The sequence below is a fragment of the Oryx dammah genome, unplaced genomic scaffold (genome assembly GCF_014754425.2).
Source record: "Oryx dammah isolate SB20612 unplaced genomic scaffold, SCBI_Odam_1.1 HiC_scaffold_28, whole genome shotgun sequence".
Classification (NCBI taxonomy): Eukaryota; Metazoa; Chordata; class Mammalia; order Artiodactyla; family Bovidae; genus Oryx; species Oryx dammah.
In genome coordinates this window covers 68,521,976-68,541,754 of record NW_024070212.1, presented here as the reverse complement: position 1 = coordinate 68,541,754, position 19,779 = coordinate 68,521,976, and the positions used below count along the sequence as shown (strand labels likewise).

Sequence of the window (19,779 nt, the reverse complement as noted above, 5' to 3'; positions counted from 1 at the left end):
CCCTGTATGTGAGACAGCAAAAGAGACACAGATGTATAGAACAGTCTTTTGAACTCTGTGGGAGAGGTGAGGGTGGGATGATTTCAGAGAATGGCATCGAAACATGTATATTATCATATGTGAAATGAATCGCCAGTCCAGGTTCGATGCATGATACAGGATGCTTGGGGCTGGTGCCCTGGGATGACCCAGAAGGGTGGTATGGGGAGGGAAGAGGAGGGGGGTTCAGGATGGGGAACACATGTACACCCGTGGTGGATTCATGTCAATATATGGCAAAACCAATACAATATTTTAAAGTAATTAGCCTCCAATAAAAATAAATAAATTTATACTAAAAACAAGCAAACAACAACAACAACAAATAAATAAATAAATAAAATGAAAATGATTAGGCTTCCACCTACTAAATCTGAAACTCTGGTGGTGGAGTCAAGCCAGTTGTGTTTTAATAAGCCCTCAGTGCATCTGATGCACACTCAAATTTAGCCCATGGAGTAGCAACGATGGAAGCCACATCACTCCATATAATTTAAACAAGTTAATAACACCTCTTTGAGCAATGTTTTGTTTTGTTTTGTTTTTCCTACAGTGATAATACTATATGGCACCATTATGGCATTCAGAGATACTAGCAAGGTTCTTTTTTTTCCTTACTAAAAGTAAAGGGCAGATTTGGAGAATTAGACTTGTCAAGTGATAAAGTGTTGAAGTAGACTCTAAAATCATCAAGAAAATCTTGGATTATATTCTGAATGTTTTATTTTAAAGATAGGAAAAGGATGAAATTGCTAAGAGAGTAGATCTGAAAAGTTCTCATCACAGACACGAAAGAAGATAAGTATGTGGGGATGAATGTTAACTAGACTTACTATGGTGATCATTTTCCAATATATAGTTATGTCAAATCATTATGTTGTACATCTAAAGCTAATGTTATATGTCATTTATATCTTAATAAAAATTAAAAGTGACAAATGAAAGCAAAAAATTACAAAAATTAAAAAGAAAAAGAAGGTAGGATTGGTCTGGAGGTGCTGTCAGACCACAGTGCAGACTTTCTGGAATCTCTACCAGCCCAGTGGGATCTCCAGAGCAAACTTTGCCCTAGGAGTGTCTCATTGAGTGGAAATAGCTAGGCTCTTTTACTACCATCTTTCTCAGTAATAGACTTGGGGCCACCTTGAAAAAAATCATAGTCTCAGTTCAAATGCTACAGAGAATCCTGAAATAGCTAGCTGAGGGAGGCTGCCAGCTAACCACCCTCCTGACACAATCTTTTTGAAGGGAGTCTGAGTGGTACATCTCTGCATCTGCCAGGCATGAGAAAATGCTCCTGATTTTATATTAAATGAAAAAGAGATTACTTACCTCTATATGTGATATGAGCTTAATTGTGTACCTAATAACTGATAATAAAAATTATGTTTCAAACATTATGATAAATTTATTACATTGTTTGATTTAATCCACACAACTCTATGAGATTTGTACTGTTATTAACTTCATTTTACAGGGAAAAATTTATCCAGAGCTCAAGAGGTAAAGAAATGCAGGAAGTGGCCTTCAGTATGCAAGCACAGGTTTGTTTGCTATACTAGTCTGTGCTCTATTTAGTTTTATGGAGGTACATACATAGGAAAAAGAACGAAAGAAAATAAATACACACATAAATGGTGATAGTGATTATATGGTAAGTTTGTTGTTGCTTAGTTGCTAAGTTGTGTGCAACTCTTTTGTGACCAATTGACTGTGGCCCACCAGGCTCCTCTGTCCATGGGATTTCCCAGGCAAGCATACTGGCATGGGGTGCCAGTTCCTTCTCCAGAGGATCTTCTGGATCCAGGAACCAGACCCATGTCTCTTGTATTGACAGGTGGATTCTTTACCACTGAGCCATCGAGGAAGCCTCTATGGTAGGATGCAGGTTATTAAAATTTTTATTCCTTTATTTTCTACATTTTCTACTATGAGATACTTTGGTTATCTATTGAGGCATAACAAACTACCCCAAACTTATTTTTATCATTCAACAATCATTTCAGAAATTCAGACAAGATATGGTGGTGATGGCTTGATGCTACTCCACCAAGTGTAGGGCCTTAGCTGAAAAGACATGAATAACTAGGAGTTACTCCATCAACTGAGGAATTGGAATCGTCTGGAGATTACACATGTCTGGTGCCTGGGCTGGGGTGACTAAAAGGCTGGTCTTAGGTGGGTCATTTGATTGGAGAACCTTTATATGCTGTGTACACTCATTGGAAAAGACTCTGATGCTGGGAAGGATTGGAGGCAGGAGGAGAAGGGGATGACAGAGGATGAGATGGCTGGATGGCATCACTGACTCGATGAACATGAGTCTGAGTGAACTCTGGGAGATGGTGATGGACAGGGAGGCCTGGTGTGCTGTGATTCATGGGGTCACAAAGAGTTGGACACAACTGAGTGACTGAACTGAACCTTCTCATGTGGCCTTGGATTCTGTACAGCATGACTGCCTCAAGTCAGACTTCTTAAATGGTAGCTCAGAGCTTCAAGAGCAAATTTTCCAGAAAACGAGGAGGAAGCTATGTGGTTTTCTATGACCTAGCCTTGGAAGAAACGTAGCTCATTTCTGCCATACTCTTTTGGTCACAATCCACCCAGATATGAGGGGAAGGAATATAGGTTTCACATATAAATGGAAAGATTGTAAATAAATGCTTACTATAATTAATGAAACTTCCAGAGGATATGGGGCTTCCCAGGTGGCACTAGTAGTAAAGAACCCACATGCCAGTGCAGGAGAAGGAAGAGACACGAGTTCTATCCCTGAGTCAGGAAGATACCCTAGAGAAGGAAATGACAACCCACTCCAGTATTCTTGCCTGGAGAATTCTAGTACAGAGCAGCCTGGTGGGCTACAGTCTATAAGGTCACAAAGAGTCAGACACAATTGAAGTAACTTAGCATGCATGCACCAGAGGACATATTTGCATAATCAGAAAAAAGTAAAATTTAGATATTCAACAATCCCAGTTTAATTTTTATTATGGAATAGTTTTGGCAAAAACCCGAGTGTGTGCGCGCATGCATGTGTGTGTGTGCATGTGTGAGTGTGTGTATTTTTAATTTATGTAATTTGGTAATAGAGAATCTGAGCTCTCTCATACTAATACCTACATTTTCTGGATTTATCTATAATAATTGTAGGGTTAATAAAAGGCAAGATAGTAGATCCTGTATTCAAGTTTTGTGCATAGGAAAATGTTGAAGTTGCTACCACTATAAAAAATTTTCATTGGTTTACATACATCTTCAAAGGTCTATTGTACCCTTAATTCTGTTTTTTCAACTAGATAGCTGGACTGATTTTTCTGTCCAAGCCTCACTCTTTCACACAAGGATTTTCCTTTGTTTAAAAATCACAAGTGTTTCACACATGAAAGTGTCACAGAGGCTTATTTATCACATACTTTAGAATGCTTCTGTGTATCCCACTAAATAATAATGATGCAAATTTGGCTGAAAGGGAAAGCCTGTCAGTTCCCCAAAATAATATCCCCAAACCACATCTTAAGTCTTTCTTTTAAAACACTTGCCCTCAGACACTTTCTATATATTACAGAATACAAGCAGGAAGTGAGGTCAGCTTTATAATATTTAAAATTTGCCTGATGTTTTTATTTTCTATGAATTTCCTTTCCAGGACATGTGCACCAGATTGCTGAATTTTTAAATTATTCCATCAGAAAACAATATTCCTGTAGAGTAGGGAGAAATGCTTGGCATGTGTCAAATACAACAAAATGCAACAAAAGTAAATCCTCTCAATTTTTTCCTTTAGATTGAAACCAAGGAAAAAATCAGTGAAATCACTATGGATAGTCAAAAGTTAAGTGTGGACTTTGGAATCAGACCTGAGTTTGTATTTAGCTGCAACACTTAGATAAAGTATTTCTGGTTCTGGAAGAACTTTAAATTCTTGAGCCTGACTGTCATCAACTGTAAAGCAGTTCAGTTCAGTTCAGTCACTCATTTGTGTTGGACTCTTTGCGACCCCATGGACTACAGCAAGCCAGGCCTCCCTGTCCATCACCAACTACTGGAGCTTGCTCAAACTCATGTCCATCGAGTTGGTGATGCCATCCAACCATCTCATCCTGTCATCTCTTTCTCCGCCTGTCTTCAGTCTTTCCCAGCATCAAGGTCTTTTCCAATAAGTGATTTCTTTGCATCAGGTGACCAAAGTAGTGGAGTTTCAGCTTCAACATCAGTCCTTCCAGTGAATATTCAAGACTGATTTCCTTTAGGATTGACTGGTTAGATCTCCTTGCAGTCCAAGGGACCCTCAAGAGTCTTCTTCAACACCACAGTTCAAAAGCATCAATTCTTTATCCCTGTAAAGTAGGGATAATAATATTTTTTCTTATAGGTAAATTGTGAGACTTGAAAGAGGTATAGAGTAAACATTTTACTTGGTACTTAGTTCATAGAAAATTATGTAAAAGTAGCAATGATGATTTTATTACATTTTAGCATAACTTGATTGAATTGGAGTTCTATTTTTATAGTATTTAATAAAAATATATTTGGATCAATCAGAAGTCAGCTTGAGAAATCCAGCTGATATATGAAAGGGTGATTTATTACTTTTAAGTTTTAACTTCACTATTTACCTATTCTGAAGGAATCATAACATACTTTCTCTTAAAACCCACAAATTCCAGCTAACTAAGAGGACATACAAAGTCAGCTGAGAAAAAGATGAATGTGTGTTTACAAGAATCTGCCCAATAGATAAATATTTCATATGCTCAATGATTTTCATATAATTTATTTTAATTTAGCTTAGTATGGTACTTGTCATAAGGTATATATCCATTAATAAATATTCACTGAATTAAAGCATATCCATCTTTTTACTGATTTATATGAGTTTTTCATATATTAAATATACAAACCACCTGTCAGTTTTATATGTTGTGAATATCTTTCTCCAATTTGTCATTTTCTTACAATATTGTTTTCCTTATGCTTTCATGTGCTTGTGTTCCCTCTATTAAAAATATTTTATGCTTAAAAAATGTCACCTTCATCTCTTATTTTTAAATGTTTGTTCATCTGCAAGGAAGCATGTTTTAAGGTGATATCTCTCCCATTTATCTCAGAGACTGTTCATGCAGGAAATGAGTGTAAAGGGGTTATGTAACTTGCCTTAGTTTATATAGTCATTAGCAGATCTGGGATTCTAACTAGGGAGGCTAATTCTAACACAATCTTAACCCTGCATTGTAAGTATCCCAATTTAATATTTGAAAAACAGAATATTTTATTTCTACCTCAGAAACTGCCTTTTCCTGTTCTTCTTTATATCAGTGACATATCATTTTACTGCTATTACACTTGGAAAAATTTGAATACCTAATACAATGGCCTGCAAAACCCTACAGTAAGATCAGATGCCTTTGATCTCATCTTGCACAATACTCTTTCCTTCTTTAATTTTTTTTAACTTTGTACTGAGCACTGACCTTAAATACTCTAAGCTTATTTCCGTCTTATTTCTGTGGAGAGTGATGTTAGAAATAAGGAGAAAAAATGTGAGAGGTACTAGTGAGTCAAAACTAGCACAATTCTGAAACTGATTGAGGTGGAGGGACTCAAGGTCATTTGGAATGAGAAAGTGCCATTAATGTAAATAAGGAATGCTAGGAGATGACAGTTGGAAAACACTTGGAAAATTATGAACGGTTTTCACAACAGTACTTTTGAGTTTTTAGTTGGAGGTGGCATTGGTAGTCAGGATATATGGAATTTGGACTTAGCAGAGAAGTCAGGACTGAAAATGAAGTTATTGGACTGTGTAAGAATAATCAAAGGTGGCAGTTAGAATGAGAAAATAGCTTGGGATTACACTCCGAAATCACTCGATTTTTGGAGACAGAAAGGATATTGATAAAATTAGCTTACTTCAGTGGAAAAAATAGTGGGGTTTTTTGGTTTGTTTTTGTTTTAGAGTGGAAGAAACATTAAGTCTGTAATTTGAGCAGAAGGAGCCAATGGAATAGTAAAGGAAGATGAATTTTTTATTTAACTTTCTTTGTAGAGCAGATAAACAGTGAAAGATTTGGAAAATATAACATTAATCTTGCTATTTGAAGTACTTTGTCAAAGTTTTTTTTTTTTTTTCTTCAATTTTTACGACTTCCAGACCTTCACTTATGTGTGACAGCATTAAGAAATCAGACTTTGTTTTCTAATGGGAGGATTTTCTTATCTGACAGTATTTTACATTATATGCATAAATGCATTGGCCTATCCCATGAAGACTTGGCTTTCTTCTCACTGGGTGTGTGACATGTTGATGGCCAAGTATTATCAAGTTATGGTTTGAATTCTCCCTTTGAGGGAGAGAGTTAAACATGAAGACCTTTCTTCACATTCCCTTCCAGATTTGGAATTCTGTGAATATGTGGCACTCCACATTACTCTTTTGAAAGTTCTGAATTATAAAATGAGGTTTATAGTAATTTTTCTTGAGATCATTTAGATAAATTTTATTTTAATGTGTTTTTTGTCAACTATTTTTGAAGTCTCACCATGTATCAGTTTAAATGTTAGTGCATATGAAAGGTTAATTACATAATAAAAATTCAATGAATGTTCATTTCTATTAATATTATTAAAAAATATCATGTCTCTCCAAAGACAATGGAGAGAAGTATAATGCAAATAATAGTATGAAGAAAATAATTTGCTCATCACATATATTACTCTAACTTAAATGCTCAAACAATGCTTCAAACATTTTCACTGAGTGAAAATATTTTAATGAGTCAGTTATTAATAAGAAAACCACCACTGATTGATTATATATAGAGTCCATGACACTGTGCTTTAATTATGTATTGGACCCATGACACATATGTGTTAGAGGAGAATCAATTACTGAACTACCATGAAATGGTCCACTGCAGCCAGTTCAATAGTGCAGTTGCTGGAAAAAAACATATTTATTGGAGTGACCTATAAGTAAGATTGAGTTGAGTTTGCAAGTGTCTTACTGTAGGTAAATGTCCTTTCTGTCTTTCATGGTCAAGTGGTAGAAGATTGGTTATAACTGAACAGTCTGTCATCTGTTCCTCCATTCCAACCATCTGAGAGCTGCTCTTTGCTTTTTCATGTGCTCTGTTGCTAGAAATCACACTTAAGTTTCCTTTGGGTGCATAAACTGGCTGACAGTCAGGGAATCAATATATCCTGTTGCACAGTTGTTCAAACCTGCTATTAAGAGAAAAGTAATGCTAAAGATGTGTTTCCTTGCAGGATAGTGCGGAATTGATCACTTCTCTGCTTCACAGTGGAGCTGATATACAGCAGGTTGGGTATGGTGGCCTCACTGCCCTGCATATTGCTACAATTGCTGGTCACCTAGAGGTGAGTCACACCTTGGTCACCTGCAAAAACAAATCTGCCTCTTTGGAATCTTGTTTTTAACTGTTTTCAAACACTGACTTTTAAAATTCTAGGAGTTGGTTTAATTTTAGCTAATGAATCCACACATTTTGAGGGAGACCAAAATAAGCTGTATAGATGTTCTTTTGATAGTAAATTCAGTTTTGTAACAGTGTAATCAAATATTAATTAATATAAAGATGGCTAGATACATAGAGGCTATATAGTATTGAGAGACTTCCCAGGTGCTACAGTGATAAAGTATCCACCTGTCAAGCAGGAGGCATCAGAGATGCAGGTTTGATTCCTGGGTCAGGAATATCCCCTAAAGAAGGAAATAGCAACTCACTCCAGTATTCTTGCCTGGAAAATTCCATGGACACAGTCCATAGAGCAGCAAAGAATTGGACATAACTGAGCAACTAAGTAGCAGTATATAGCAGTTATTAGAAACATAGATATTGGAGTCAGGCAACTGTTGCTACCACTTGCTATATTTACCTCAAGCAAGTTACTGTATCTTCAAACATCTGTTTTCCTCATTATAAAATAGAAATGATAGACCCATCATAGTGATTAAATTAGATGATCCATATAAAAGACTTTGCAGATTGCTTCACTCAAGGTAAAGACTCAGTGAAAAATTATTCAGTAATTCATTCACTCATGCATTATTTGATTTATTAAGCATCTATTGTACACCAGATATTGTTCTAGTTGCTGAGGTGACTGTAACAAGTAAGACAGGAAATATTTTGGAATTTAGTTTTAGAGAACAAAACAAGCAATAAGGAAAAAATTATATATAATGTTAGTTGTGAATATAAGAAAAATAATAAAATGAGGTAAAATGAAAACAGCATGAAGAAGTAGGTACCATTTTAAACAAGCTATATATTGAAGCTATGATTAATATATGTAATAGTACCTGCAAAGCCCTGAGGCAGAGACAGCTAAGTGTACTTGAAGGGCACAAGTAAGCCAAAGTCATTACTATATATGAGCTGGAAGTAGAGTGATGGACATGAGATCAGGTGACAGTTACAAATAAGATTGCAAAGTATTTTAAAGGCCATAGAAGGGACTCTGGCTCTTAACTAAAATTTAATTGTTGAAATATTATTTTAAATATGAGGAACAGTTTAATTTGCATTATTTAATTTACTGCAGAAATCCTCATGAAATAGTTTTTATCATCACTGCCATTTAATAGATATGAAACCAAGGCTGTTATACAGTAATTATCTTTACAGATTATAAAGCCATGGAGAAAAAAAAAGCCGTGTTTGGAAACCTGGTCATTTTACTCAAACTCCCATGATTTTCACATGCTATTAATTGTGGTATCCACATGTAACATGTCTGACTCTTTGCAACCCCATGGACTGCCAGGCTTCTCTGTCCATGGGATTCTCCAGGCAAGAATACTGGAGTGAGTTGCCATTTCCTTCTTCAGAGGATCCTCTCGACCCAGGGATCAAACTCGGGTCTCCTGCACTGCAGACAGATTATTTACCCACTGAGCTATGAGGGAAGCCCAAAGTGAAAGTGAAAGTTACTCAGTCCTGTCTGACTCTTTGCAACCCCAAGGACTATATATATAGTCCATGGAATTCTCCAGGCAAGAATATTGGAGTGAGTAGCCTTTCACTTCTCCAGGGGATCTTCTCGACCCAGGGATCGAACCCAGGTCTCCCACATTGCAGGCAGATTCTTTACCAGCTGAGCCACAAGGGAAACCCATGTAAATGCAACATTGTAATAACTGAGCAGTCTTGTGTCTTCATTATTAAGTCACTATCTATTTCTCTCTTTTAATCATGTTGCAGTTTAAGGTATACCTTCCTCGCTAACACATAGGCACAATTGTGAACAAATAGAACTGCATGTAAAATCACACATAAAACCTGTAAAATAGATGTGTGTCATCCCTCTTAACAGTGTCAATTCAAAGGTCTCTTCATTCAGTAAATATTAACATATCTCATTGGGAGTAAAATAATTTCCTTTGTGTTGACATTTCCATTCCTTACTGTATTTCCCTGAAAATAGATTATCTAATTTCCCAGAATATAAAACTTTTTATGATATTCATTATAAATATAAATGAATTTGTATTACTTACTAGGAGAAGAGAAATCCCATTAGAATCACTTAAATATAAATATTATCCAAAAAAGAAACTGACTGAGATCAGTGATAAGCTAAATGGAAGGTAAATATACAGAAATCTGGGTAGAAGAATTGATGAGGTAGACATTAAGTCGCAGTAAAATACATTCAACCTCTTAATGCCAGGAAACATTTTGCAAAACAAAGTCCTTTTTGTTTAACACTTAACTGATTACATTTGTGAGTGATAGAATTATAACAGGGTCAAAAGCAAGATGGTTAAGAGTTTGGTGTCTTCGTCTACTATTCAAATAACTGTTTTCTTGCTTTCTAAATCATAGTAGGGAAGTAAGAATTATATCAATTCTGCCAGCCATAGGTCAAATTTTACTAAAATAATTCCAAATAAACATCTACTCCTGTGGTGCAATTCTCCAAGAGTTTTCCAACTTCCTTCATTTGCTCTGGTGTAATATTTAATGACTTTTATAGTCAATCATGAATACTGCCATAATAAGGTGTATATACATTAATCTTTATTCTCTTATCTATTGGACTAACTTAGTTACAGCTCTTATAGGAATGTTGTGTTTAAAAAAACCTGAAAGCATCATATTCAAAATACAGATTTTTTCTTTGAATTATTTCTTTCACAGTTAATAATTGCAGTACCGACTTTATATTCATTCATTCATTTAACAAATATTTTTCAGCCTCTACTTTTCCTTAGTCTTTTGTTAGAATATGGGAATGGTACAAGAAAATAAGACATAATTTCTCCCCCTAAAGACTTTAAATCATAGCCGAACATAGAAAATGGAAAATGTATATAAACAATTCAAAAGTAAAATAGCAATATAGTCCTATGTATAGGAAAGGAGTCAAAGATCAGATCAGGTTTGATATTAGGAATAATTAGAAACATGATCATTGCATAATACTTGCAAAGAACAGAGAAAAGTGTGAGGATTTCACTGGGAATTGAGACCAAGGTAGATTAGAAGACTTAGGGAAGGGTTTCTGAGAAGTGGTTTAAAATCAGGCTGAAAAGTGGTAGAACTGGACAGAGAAAGGAAGAGGAATTATGTCTAAAACTATGAAAGAAAAATGAGTCAAGTACATTTAGGGGAGAGTAAATAGAAAGATAGCATGAAACAGATTGTGAAGAGTCCCTTTAATTAAATCTGGGTGTTAGGAATGGACCAGATTAAGGAAACTAAAAATGGGAGTCCAAGGAGTTTAATTTAATTCAATAAGCAAATATAGTTCATGACGTACTATACACAAGACCAGATGGTATGGTAGATAAAGAGATGAATAGAACATACAAATTCCCACTCTTCAAGATACTTACAACAAATACAATTGTTTTCCAAGAAGAAATGAGAAGACATTAAATCTTTTTTAGCAAGAGAATGATTGGATGCATGATATATAATGTGTTGAGAGGATTTCTTTGATCTCAGTGTTTTGTATTGATTCCAGAGTGATAATATGATGATTAAATAGATGAAGACAAACTGGGTAGAGGATTCAATTCTGAGGAAAAACTGTTTATCTCCAGACATGTAGATTGCTGATAATACCCAGATTTTCAAGTGGAAAAATTTGTTAATAATTTAAAAATATACAGTTAGTATACAGTGAAGAATTTGGGACTTAATGTAAGTTTTAGGAAATTATATGGGATATTTGCAGGCATACCGGTAGCTGAAATGTGGCTGAGAACTAAGCCTATCTACAGAGACTTTAGGAATTACTGAACAGCCTTTGAGGAAGCAAAGAAGGATTGGTTGGAGTGGTATGAGGGAAACAAGCATATTGTAACCTCACAGTAATTAGGGAGATGGAGAGTTTCAATAGATAAAGTATTGTGGGTATCAAATGATGCAGAAAATTTGAGTGTAAGAGAATAAAATATAAATAATAGGAGTGGAATATGCTTTAGTTTTAGTTACTAGTTTTTACTCTTGGTTGTCAGGAATGGTGGCAGTGGATCGGTGGGAGTTTCCTTTCATTAGCTTTCCTTTATTGCCCACATTTTTTTCTGTGAAACAATGACTGATGCTGTCTGACAGCCCTCTTTGTCTACACATATCAAATTCAGACCCTCCATTACTGTCTCAAGTGTTTTGGTTCTCCCATAATTGTGAATTCTATTAAACAATTTTGCAATAAAATTTACATTGACTAAGCAGCTGTCCCCTTCAATAACAGAGGAGAACATGTGCTGCAGATTCTGAGACATGCTGACTGCAATTTGAGACTCAGATTTAGATTTACTGCGCTTTGAAAAGCAGGCAAATATTGGTTGTCCTGGGTCTCACTACTGCTCCCTGCGTGATTTATCCATCTATCAGTACATATGCATGTGCTGCTTTATACAAGGCTAAGATCCTGTCAGCAATCAATAAACAAGCATTAAACCCTTTTCTCCTCTTTGAGTCCAGAGGGCACACGAATCATATGCTCTCTCAAGCCTGGTAATTGAAAACTATTGGCTAACATGTTGTAGTGTTTTATCATTCACATATGTTTGTTATTCAGTTCTCTTGAGGTAGCTATCCTTAGACTCAGCTTACCAGTGAGGAAACTGAGGATTGCAGAAGTTAAGTGACTTCCATAGGATCATGCAGATAATAAATAAATGAGATGAATAGGACTCAAGCCTGGTTATCTGACTCCAAATCCCTGATTTTGTAAATAAAAAGACAGTTACTCCCTTATGACTCTTGTTCAGTCGCTCAGTTTTCTGGCTCTTGGCAACCATATGGACTGCAGCACACCAGGCCTCCCTGTCCCTCCCAACTCCCAAAGTTCGCCCAAGTTCATGTCCATTGCATTGGTGATGCCATCCAGCCATCTCATCCTCTGATGGCCTCTTCTCCTTCTGTCCTAAGTCTTTCCCAGAATCAGGGACTTTTCCAATGAGTTGGCTGTTTGTATCAGATGATGACTCTTGTATATATTGCTAAAACAGAGCTTACAGCCATAAGGCACAAAACAAGTATTCAGAAAACAAAATGGAAAACTGAATATGTTACTATCTGAGGCTCAGATATTGCTATGAGTACAATTAAAGCAATATTAATTGATTCAACTATATATGATGCTGAATAAATGGTCACAAGAACCCATGGGGATATAATGCATGTACGTGAGCATTCAGTATATACACATCCCCTCACACGCATAGGCATGCACACACACATATCCCAAGTGAAAACACATTATATTTAGTCAAGTATCTCTTTAAAAAGCTATTACATTTTGATGTTTCATGCAGTTGTTTCTGCAGTTATCAGGAGACAAATCAGTTATGTGTAGCTTTAGAAAACTGAATCGCAATGAGAAAAGCATGTCTGGGATGATGCAATGTATAATGTACAGGAATTGTGGAGTGTTTTGTTTTTCACAGAAAGGTATATTTTCATTTATACTTTGTGCAGATGATATATTATTTTCATAGTTGAATTTATTCTGTCCTACCTTATCCTATTTTGGGACTGTTGAAAACCCTGCTTCAGAAATACTTCTCAGTTTTTTGTGATTTATATCTGGTTTCAAGGAAATGTTGTTGATGTTTTTCCAGTTCATTTTTAACTAAATATTCTAAATGCTTCAGGAGAGAGTTTTGTTTGCCAAAAATCTTCTGACTCTTGTTTCTTTAAAATGGCTGAAGTTTTCTTTCCAAAGGCACAACAAGTGAATGCTTGGAATTATAAAATATGGTTTCTCTCTCTCTAAGAGATATTGCACTCATGAGTTTTATTTATTTTTTTTTAATTTATTTATTTATTTTTAATTTTTACTTTACAATTCTGTATTGGTTTTGGCATAGATTGACATGAATCCACCTAAAAAGTATCAGATGTGCCTCCAATTTATGACCAGGCAGTAATTCCTTATGAACTTCATTTGCAATCAGGCAATTGACTTAATCCTCATTTGAGATTTTGTCTTCACTTTCCAGATTAAAAAAAACTGAGGTGCAGAGAAGTTAAGTAGCTTGTCCAAGGTGACAGAGCTAATGATTGGTCGAGTAGATGTTTACATGCTATGTGGTGTCAGAGCCAGCTCTCACAATGCTATACTACCCTTCTTCTAATCTGTGCAAAAACATTTCAGTCCACCTGACCAGAATTTAAGCTTCAGAAGCTCAGAATTCAAATGTCAGGGAAACTTCTTATGTTCTCAGTTCTGAATTGTCTCAAAGACTAAGCACATCAGGATATTCCAGTCCCTTTTTATATGAAACCCATTTTTCTAAGCTCTATTCCTAATTTCTGATATTTCTGCATTGTATTCTAAACAGTTCTTTTGACATATAATTTATATGCCACACAGTTCACCTAAAGTGGACATTCAGTGTTTTTCTACCAAATACACAAAGTTGTATAATAATTACTCTAATCTAATTTTAGAAAAATTTTGTCACCCTGAAAGGAAATGTAATATCCAGTAGCATCAGTCCCATCTACCTTTCATGGCCCCTATCTAAACAATCACCAATCTACTGTCCATCTCTATAGATTTGTCTAGTCTGGCTACTTCATATAAATGGAATCATAAAATATGTGATCTTTTGTGATTGACTTCTTTTACTTAGCATAACATTTTCAAGGTTTATCTAGTTCAACAGAATTGGTTTAAATCAGAATCATGTTATAATTATATATGCCTTTATTTCACAAATTATCAAAATGTATATAGTTCAGCCAATAGTGTAACTGTAGTTCTCTTCAGCTATTCCTCTGTTTTCATTATAAATTGATGCTGGAAGAAAAATTTCAACTAAACTTTCAGATTCTCAAACTATATTATGTAGTCAAAAGCATGTGCTCAAGTTGTCAGGCTAGGAACACCTCCATTAAAGAAAGTAGCCACAGCAATCAGAGCAGAAAAAGAAATAAAAGGAATCCTAATTGGAAAAGAAGAAGTAAAACTCTCACTGTTTGCAGATGACATGATCCTCTACATAGAAAATCCTAAAGACTCCACCAGAAAATTACTAGAGCTAATCAATGAATATAGTAAAGTTGCAGGATATAAAATCAAGACTCAGAAATCCCTTGCATTCCTGTACACTAATAATGAGAAAGTAGAAAAAGAAATTAAGGAAACAATTCCATTCACCATTGAAACAAAAAGAATAAAATACTTGGGAATATACCTACCTAAGGAAACTAAAGACCTATATATTGAAAACTATAAAACACTGTTGAAAGAAATCAAAGAAGACACTAATAGATGGAAAAATATACCATGTTCATGGATTGGAAGAATCAATATAGTCAAAATGAGTATACTACCCAAAGCAATCTACAGATTCAATGCAATCCCTATCAAGCTACCAGCGGTATTTTTCACAGAACTAGAACAAATAATTTCAAGATTTGTATGGAAATACAAAAAACCTCGAATAGCCAAAGCAATCTTGAGAAAGAAGAATGGAACTAGAGGAATCAACTTGCCTGACTTCAGGCTCTACTACAAAGCCACAGTCATTAAGACAGTATGGTACTGGCACAAAGACAGAAATATAGATCAATGGAACAAAATAGAAAGCCCAGAGATAAATTCACACATGTATGGACACCTTATCTTCGACAAAGGAGGCAAGAATATACAATGGAGTAAAGACAATCTCTTTAACAAGTGGTGCTGGGAAAACTGGTCAACCACTTGTAAAAGAATGAAACTAGATCACTTTCTAACACCACACACACAAATAAGCTCAAAATGGATTAAAGATCTAAACGTAAGACCAGAAACTAGAAAACTCCTAGAGGAGAACATAGGCAAAACACTCTCTGATATAAATCACAGCAGGATCCTCTATGATCCACCTCCCAGAATACTGGAAATAAAAGCAAAAATAAACAAATGGGATCTAATTAAAATTAAAAGCTTCTGCACAACAAAGGAAACTATAAATAAGGTGAAAAGACAGCCTTCTGAATGGGAGAAAACAATAGCAAATGAAGCAACTGACAAACAAGTAATCTCAAAAATATACAAGCAACTTATGCAGCTCACCTCCAGAAAAATAAACGACCCAATCAAAACATGGGCCAAAGAACTAAATAGGCATTTCTCCAAAGAAGACATATGGATGGCTAACAAACACATGAAAAGATGGTCCACATCACTCATTATCAGAGAAATGCAAGTCAAGGCCACAATGAGGTACCATTTGACGCGAGTCAGAATGGCTGCGATCCAAAAGTTTACAAGCAATAAATGCTGGAGAGGGTGTGGAGAAAAGGGAACCCTCTTACACTGTTGGTGGGAATGCAAACTAGTACAGCCACTATGGAAAACAGTGTGGAGATTCCTTAAAAAATTTCAAATAGAGCTGCCTTATGACCCAGCAATCCCACTGCTGGGCATACACACCAAGGAAACCAGAACTGAAAGAGACACATGTACCCCAATGTTCATCGCAGCACTGTTTATAATAGCCAGGACATGGAAACAACCTAGATGTCCATCAGCAGATGAATGGATAAGAAAGCTGTGGTACATATACACAATGGAGTATTACTCAGCCATTAAAAAGAATACATTTGAATCAGTTCTAATGAGATGGATGAAACTAGAGCCAATTATACAGAGTGAAGTAAGCCAGAAAGAAAAACACCAATACAGTATACTGACACATATATACGGAATTTAGAAAGAGGGTAATGATGACCCTTTATGCAAGACAGCAAAAGAGACACAAATGTATAGAATGGACTTTTGGACTAGGAGGGAGAGGGAGAAGGTGGGATGATTTGGGAGAATGGCTTTGAAACCTGTATACTATCATGTAAGAAATGAAGTGCCAGTCTATGTTTGATACAGGATACAGGATGCTTGGGGCTGGTGCATGGGGATGATCCAGAGAAATGATATGGGGTGGGAGGTGGGAGGGGGATTCAGGATTGGGAGCTTGTATACACCCATGGTGGATTCATGTCAATGTATGGCAAAACCAATACAGTATTGTAAAATAAAATAAAGTAAAAATAAAATAAAAATAAAAAAATAAAAATAAAGAAAGTGGCCAAGTAAGGCCTGTTTCTGAATGGGCATACCACCTCTTACATGGGCACTAGACAAGACCCCAGTTCAAGGTGATCAATTCCCCTGTCTAACAGAGGCTCATTCTTTAGATTTTGAAGCACTTGTAAATTTTAAGACATCTCTAACAATGCAAAATTCCCTAACGCTTGAAGTTAGCTCTTGTAGTTAAAATCTTACTAATCAGTTCATACCCTAAAACTTCACTAATTGAAATATGACCCACTGACCAACAAAATAGGATTATCAGGGAGCTAGATGAAAAATAGAATCTTAGACCTACCTAAAATCAGCATTTTAACAAGATTCCCAGGTAATTGATATACATATTCAAACTTACGAGGCACTTCCCTGAAAAATATTAGAAGTTAGATATCTGTGAGAGAAGGATAGCTTGAAAGTATCATGAATAATTACAAAGAAGTACTGTCTTCATTTGTTTTATAATTTTGCTTCTTGCTATTTTAGTAGCTTTTGCAACATTATCAGAGCTTATTCCAGAGCCCAGGATCATAACCATTCACTATGTATATCATATGCATAATTCTATGACACATAGTAGGCACTCTGTGCATGTTAACTTCTATTTTCCTTTCTGAGACATAAATCTTATAAGAGCAGTATTTACTATAAGAAAATTTAAAATACAATGGAGATATAACACAATAATTTGAGCTACCAGGGAACCTATAATTATAAATAATCCAGTTTAAAAATTAACTAAGGATTTAAATTGATGTTTCTCCAAAAAAGATATACAGATGGCCAAGAAGCACATGAAAAATTGTCCATCATTAGTCATTAGAGGAAGCAAGTCAAAACCACAGTGAGGTGCCACATCATATCTAACAGGATAAATATAATTTTTAAAAGACCATAACACGGACTGGTGAGGATATGGAGAAACTGGAATCCTCATACATTGTTGGTGGAAATATAAAATGTTGCACCTGCTTTGGAAAACAGTTTGGTAGTTCTTCAAGAAGTGAAACCATAGAGTTACTTATCAGTTCAGTTCAGTCGCTTAGTCATGTCCAACTCTGCGACCCCATGAATCACAGCATGCCAGGCCTCCCTGTCCATCACCATCTCCCGGAGTTCACTCAGACCCACATCCATAGAGTCGGTGATGCCATCCAGCCATCTCATCCTTGGTCGTCCCCTTCTCCTCCTGCCCCCAATCCCTCCCAGCATCAGAGTCTTTTCTAATGAGTCAACTCTTTGCATGAGGTGGCCAAAGTACTGGTGTTTCAGCTTCAGCATCATTCTGAGTTACTTATAGGACCCACTAATTCTGCTCTAGGTATATACCCAAGACTCACAAAAACTTGTACATGAATGTTCATATCATTATTATTTATGATAATCAAAAAGTAGAAACAAATGTATATCAACTGGTGAGTGGAATAAGTAAAATTTGGTATAACCTGTTATGGAATTTTCTTCATCAATAAAAAGGAATGAATACTGATATGTGCTACAACATAGATGAACCCTGAAAATGCCATTGAGTTGTGAATGCTGCTACAGTAGGAGGGGTGCAATGGACCTATCTAGATTTGAACATCCATGATTATTTATGCTTATATGTGTAGCTGATCAAAAGGGTATGTGAATTTTATATTTTTATAATTATTGCCAAAAAGCCTTTCAAAAAGTATATTTATTTACTTTTTACAGTATGAATACCTTCTTTCCTTTGCATAAAATATCAATATCTATTATCTTTTCCAACTTAAATAATAAAATCTTGTTAAGTATAAGGGATTGAGGTTTTTTTAAACTGATATACTATTGATTTTTATATTCCTTATTCTATATGATGTCTATTTTGTATTAACTTTTTTCTTACTGACTTGGAAGAATTAAGTATTTTGAGGAATTAAGTTTTGTCATATCTGTTGCAGCCTATTTTATTAGTTTCCCCTTTCAGAATTTTTATGTGTATTTTCAAATTTTTATGACCGGAATTTTAGTTTTTTGCTTTATGGCCTCTGCTTAGGAAGACTTGGTCCTTTAAACATGGTATAAAAAAAGGAAGTCCTAAATATTTCTTCAAGTACTTTTAATTTTGTTTTTCCTCCCATATGCTGATTATATCTGTAATGTTTTTCAGTGTATGATAAGAAATAGGAATCCAGTTTTTAGTTTTCTCCCCCCAAGATTATCCAGGTATTCTAAATCAATGTGTATTGAATTCTCCTTGTTTTCCCTCCATCTTAAATATTTGGATATACCTGTGTATTCCAATGCTAATAGCAAACACCACTCTTTTATTAGTTAGTGTATATTTAGGTTATATTTTAATACCTAGAAGTGCAAGTACTCTCTCCTGGCACCCTTTTCTTCTATTTTTTTTCTCACAGAACTTTTCTGACTTTTCTTCTATTTTTAAATGACCTTCAGAAGCACTCATTACAATAATAAGAGCATGAACTCCAAAGCTAGATTCTCTGAATTTAAATCTCAGAAAATATCTAATTTTCTAATTTTAGAAAACTGATTATATTATTATGCACCTACCTTATTGGCTTTGTGTGTGTGTGTGTATTATATTGTGACCCAATATATTTTAAATTTTAGGCACTGTCTAGAACATAAAGTGCTAAGAAATTTGGCTATCATGTTTTATTTGTTTCTGATTTAATTGTTACTTGATTTTTCTCTAAGGAAAAATATGACGGTATCCTAACTAGGATTAGTTAATCCTAATATAAATCCTAATTTATAAATTAATTTAAGAAAAATTAATAATCCCATAATATTGGGTCTTCCTATTCAATAACAATATGTTTCTTTCCATTTATTAAAGTTTCTGTAGAATATTTTCCCTGTGGTTTTATTAAAATTTATTGCTAGGTTGTTTTTTTTTTTTTTTTTGCCACTAATGCAAATGACAGTGTATTTTTTAATTTGTTAAAGTTTGTTTATAGGAAACTTACTGATTATTGATTTTTAATTTTATAACCATTGAACTTACTGATTTATTTTATTGTTTCTAATAGATATCTCAGGCAAATCTTTAGTGTATCTCTGATTGACAGTTATATTCTCCAAATGTGATAATAATTTTGCTTCCTTCAGCTATTAAAATGTTGTTTTTCTCTTTCCTAATTTCATTGGCTGATTCTCCCAGAACAATTGTCATTCTTCTGCTGA

General features: G+C 35.0%; 1 protein-coding gene across 1 annotated transcript in view; it reads left to right on the top strand.

Moving 5' to 3' along the window:
* The window catches only part of LOC120856988 (serine/threonine-protein kinase TNNI3K), a 330,300-nt gene that overhangs the window by 30,943 nt on the left and 279,578 nt on the right, over positions 1-19,779 (top strand). Inside the window, exon 5 of the mRNA XM_040232554.1 lies at positions 7,312-7,422. Coding sequence (XP_040088488.1) covers positions 7,312-7,422 — 111 coding nt within the window. The remainder of the gene's footprint in view (positions 1-7,311; positions 7,423-19,779) is intronic.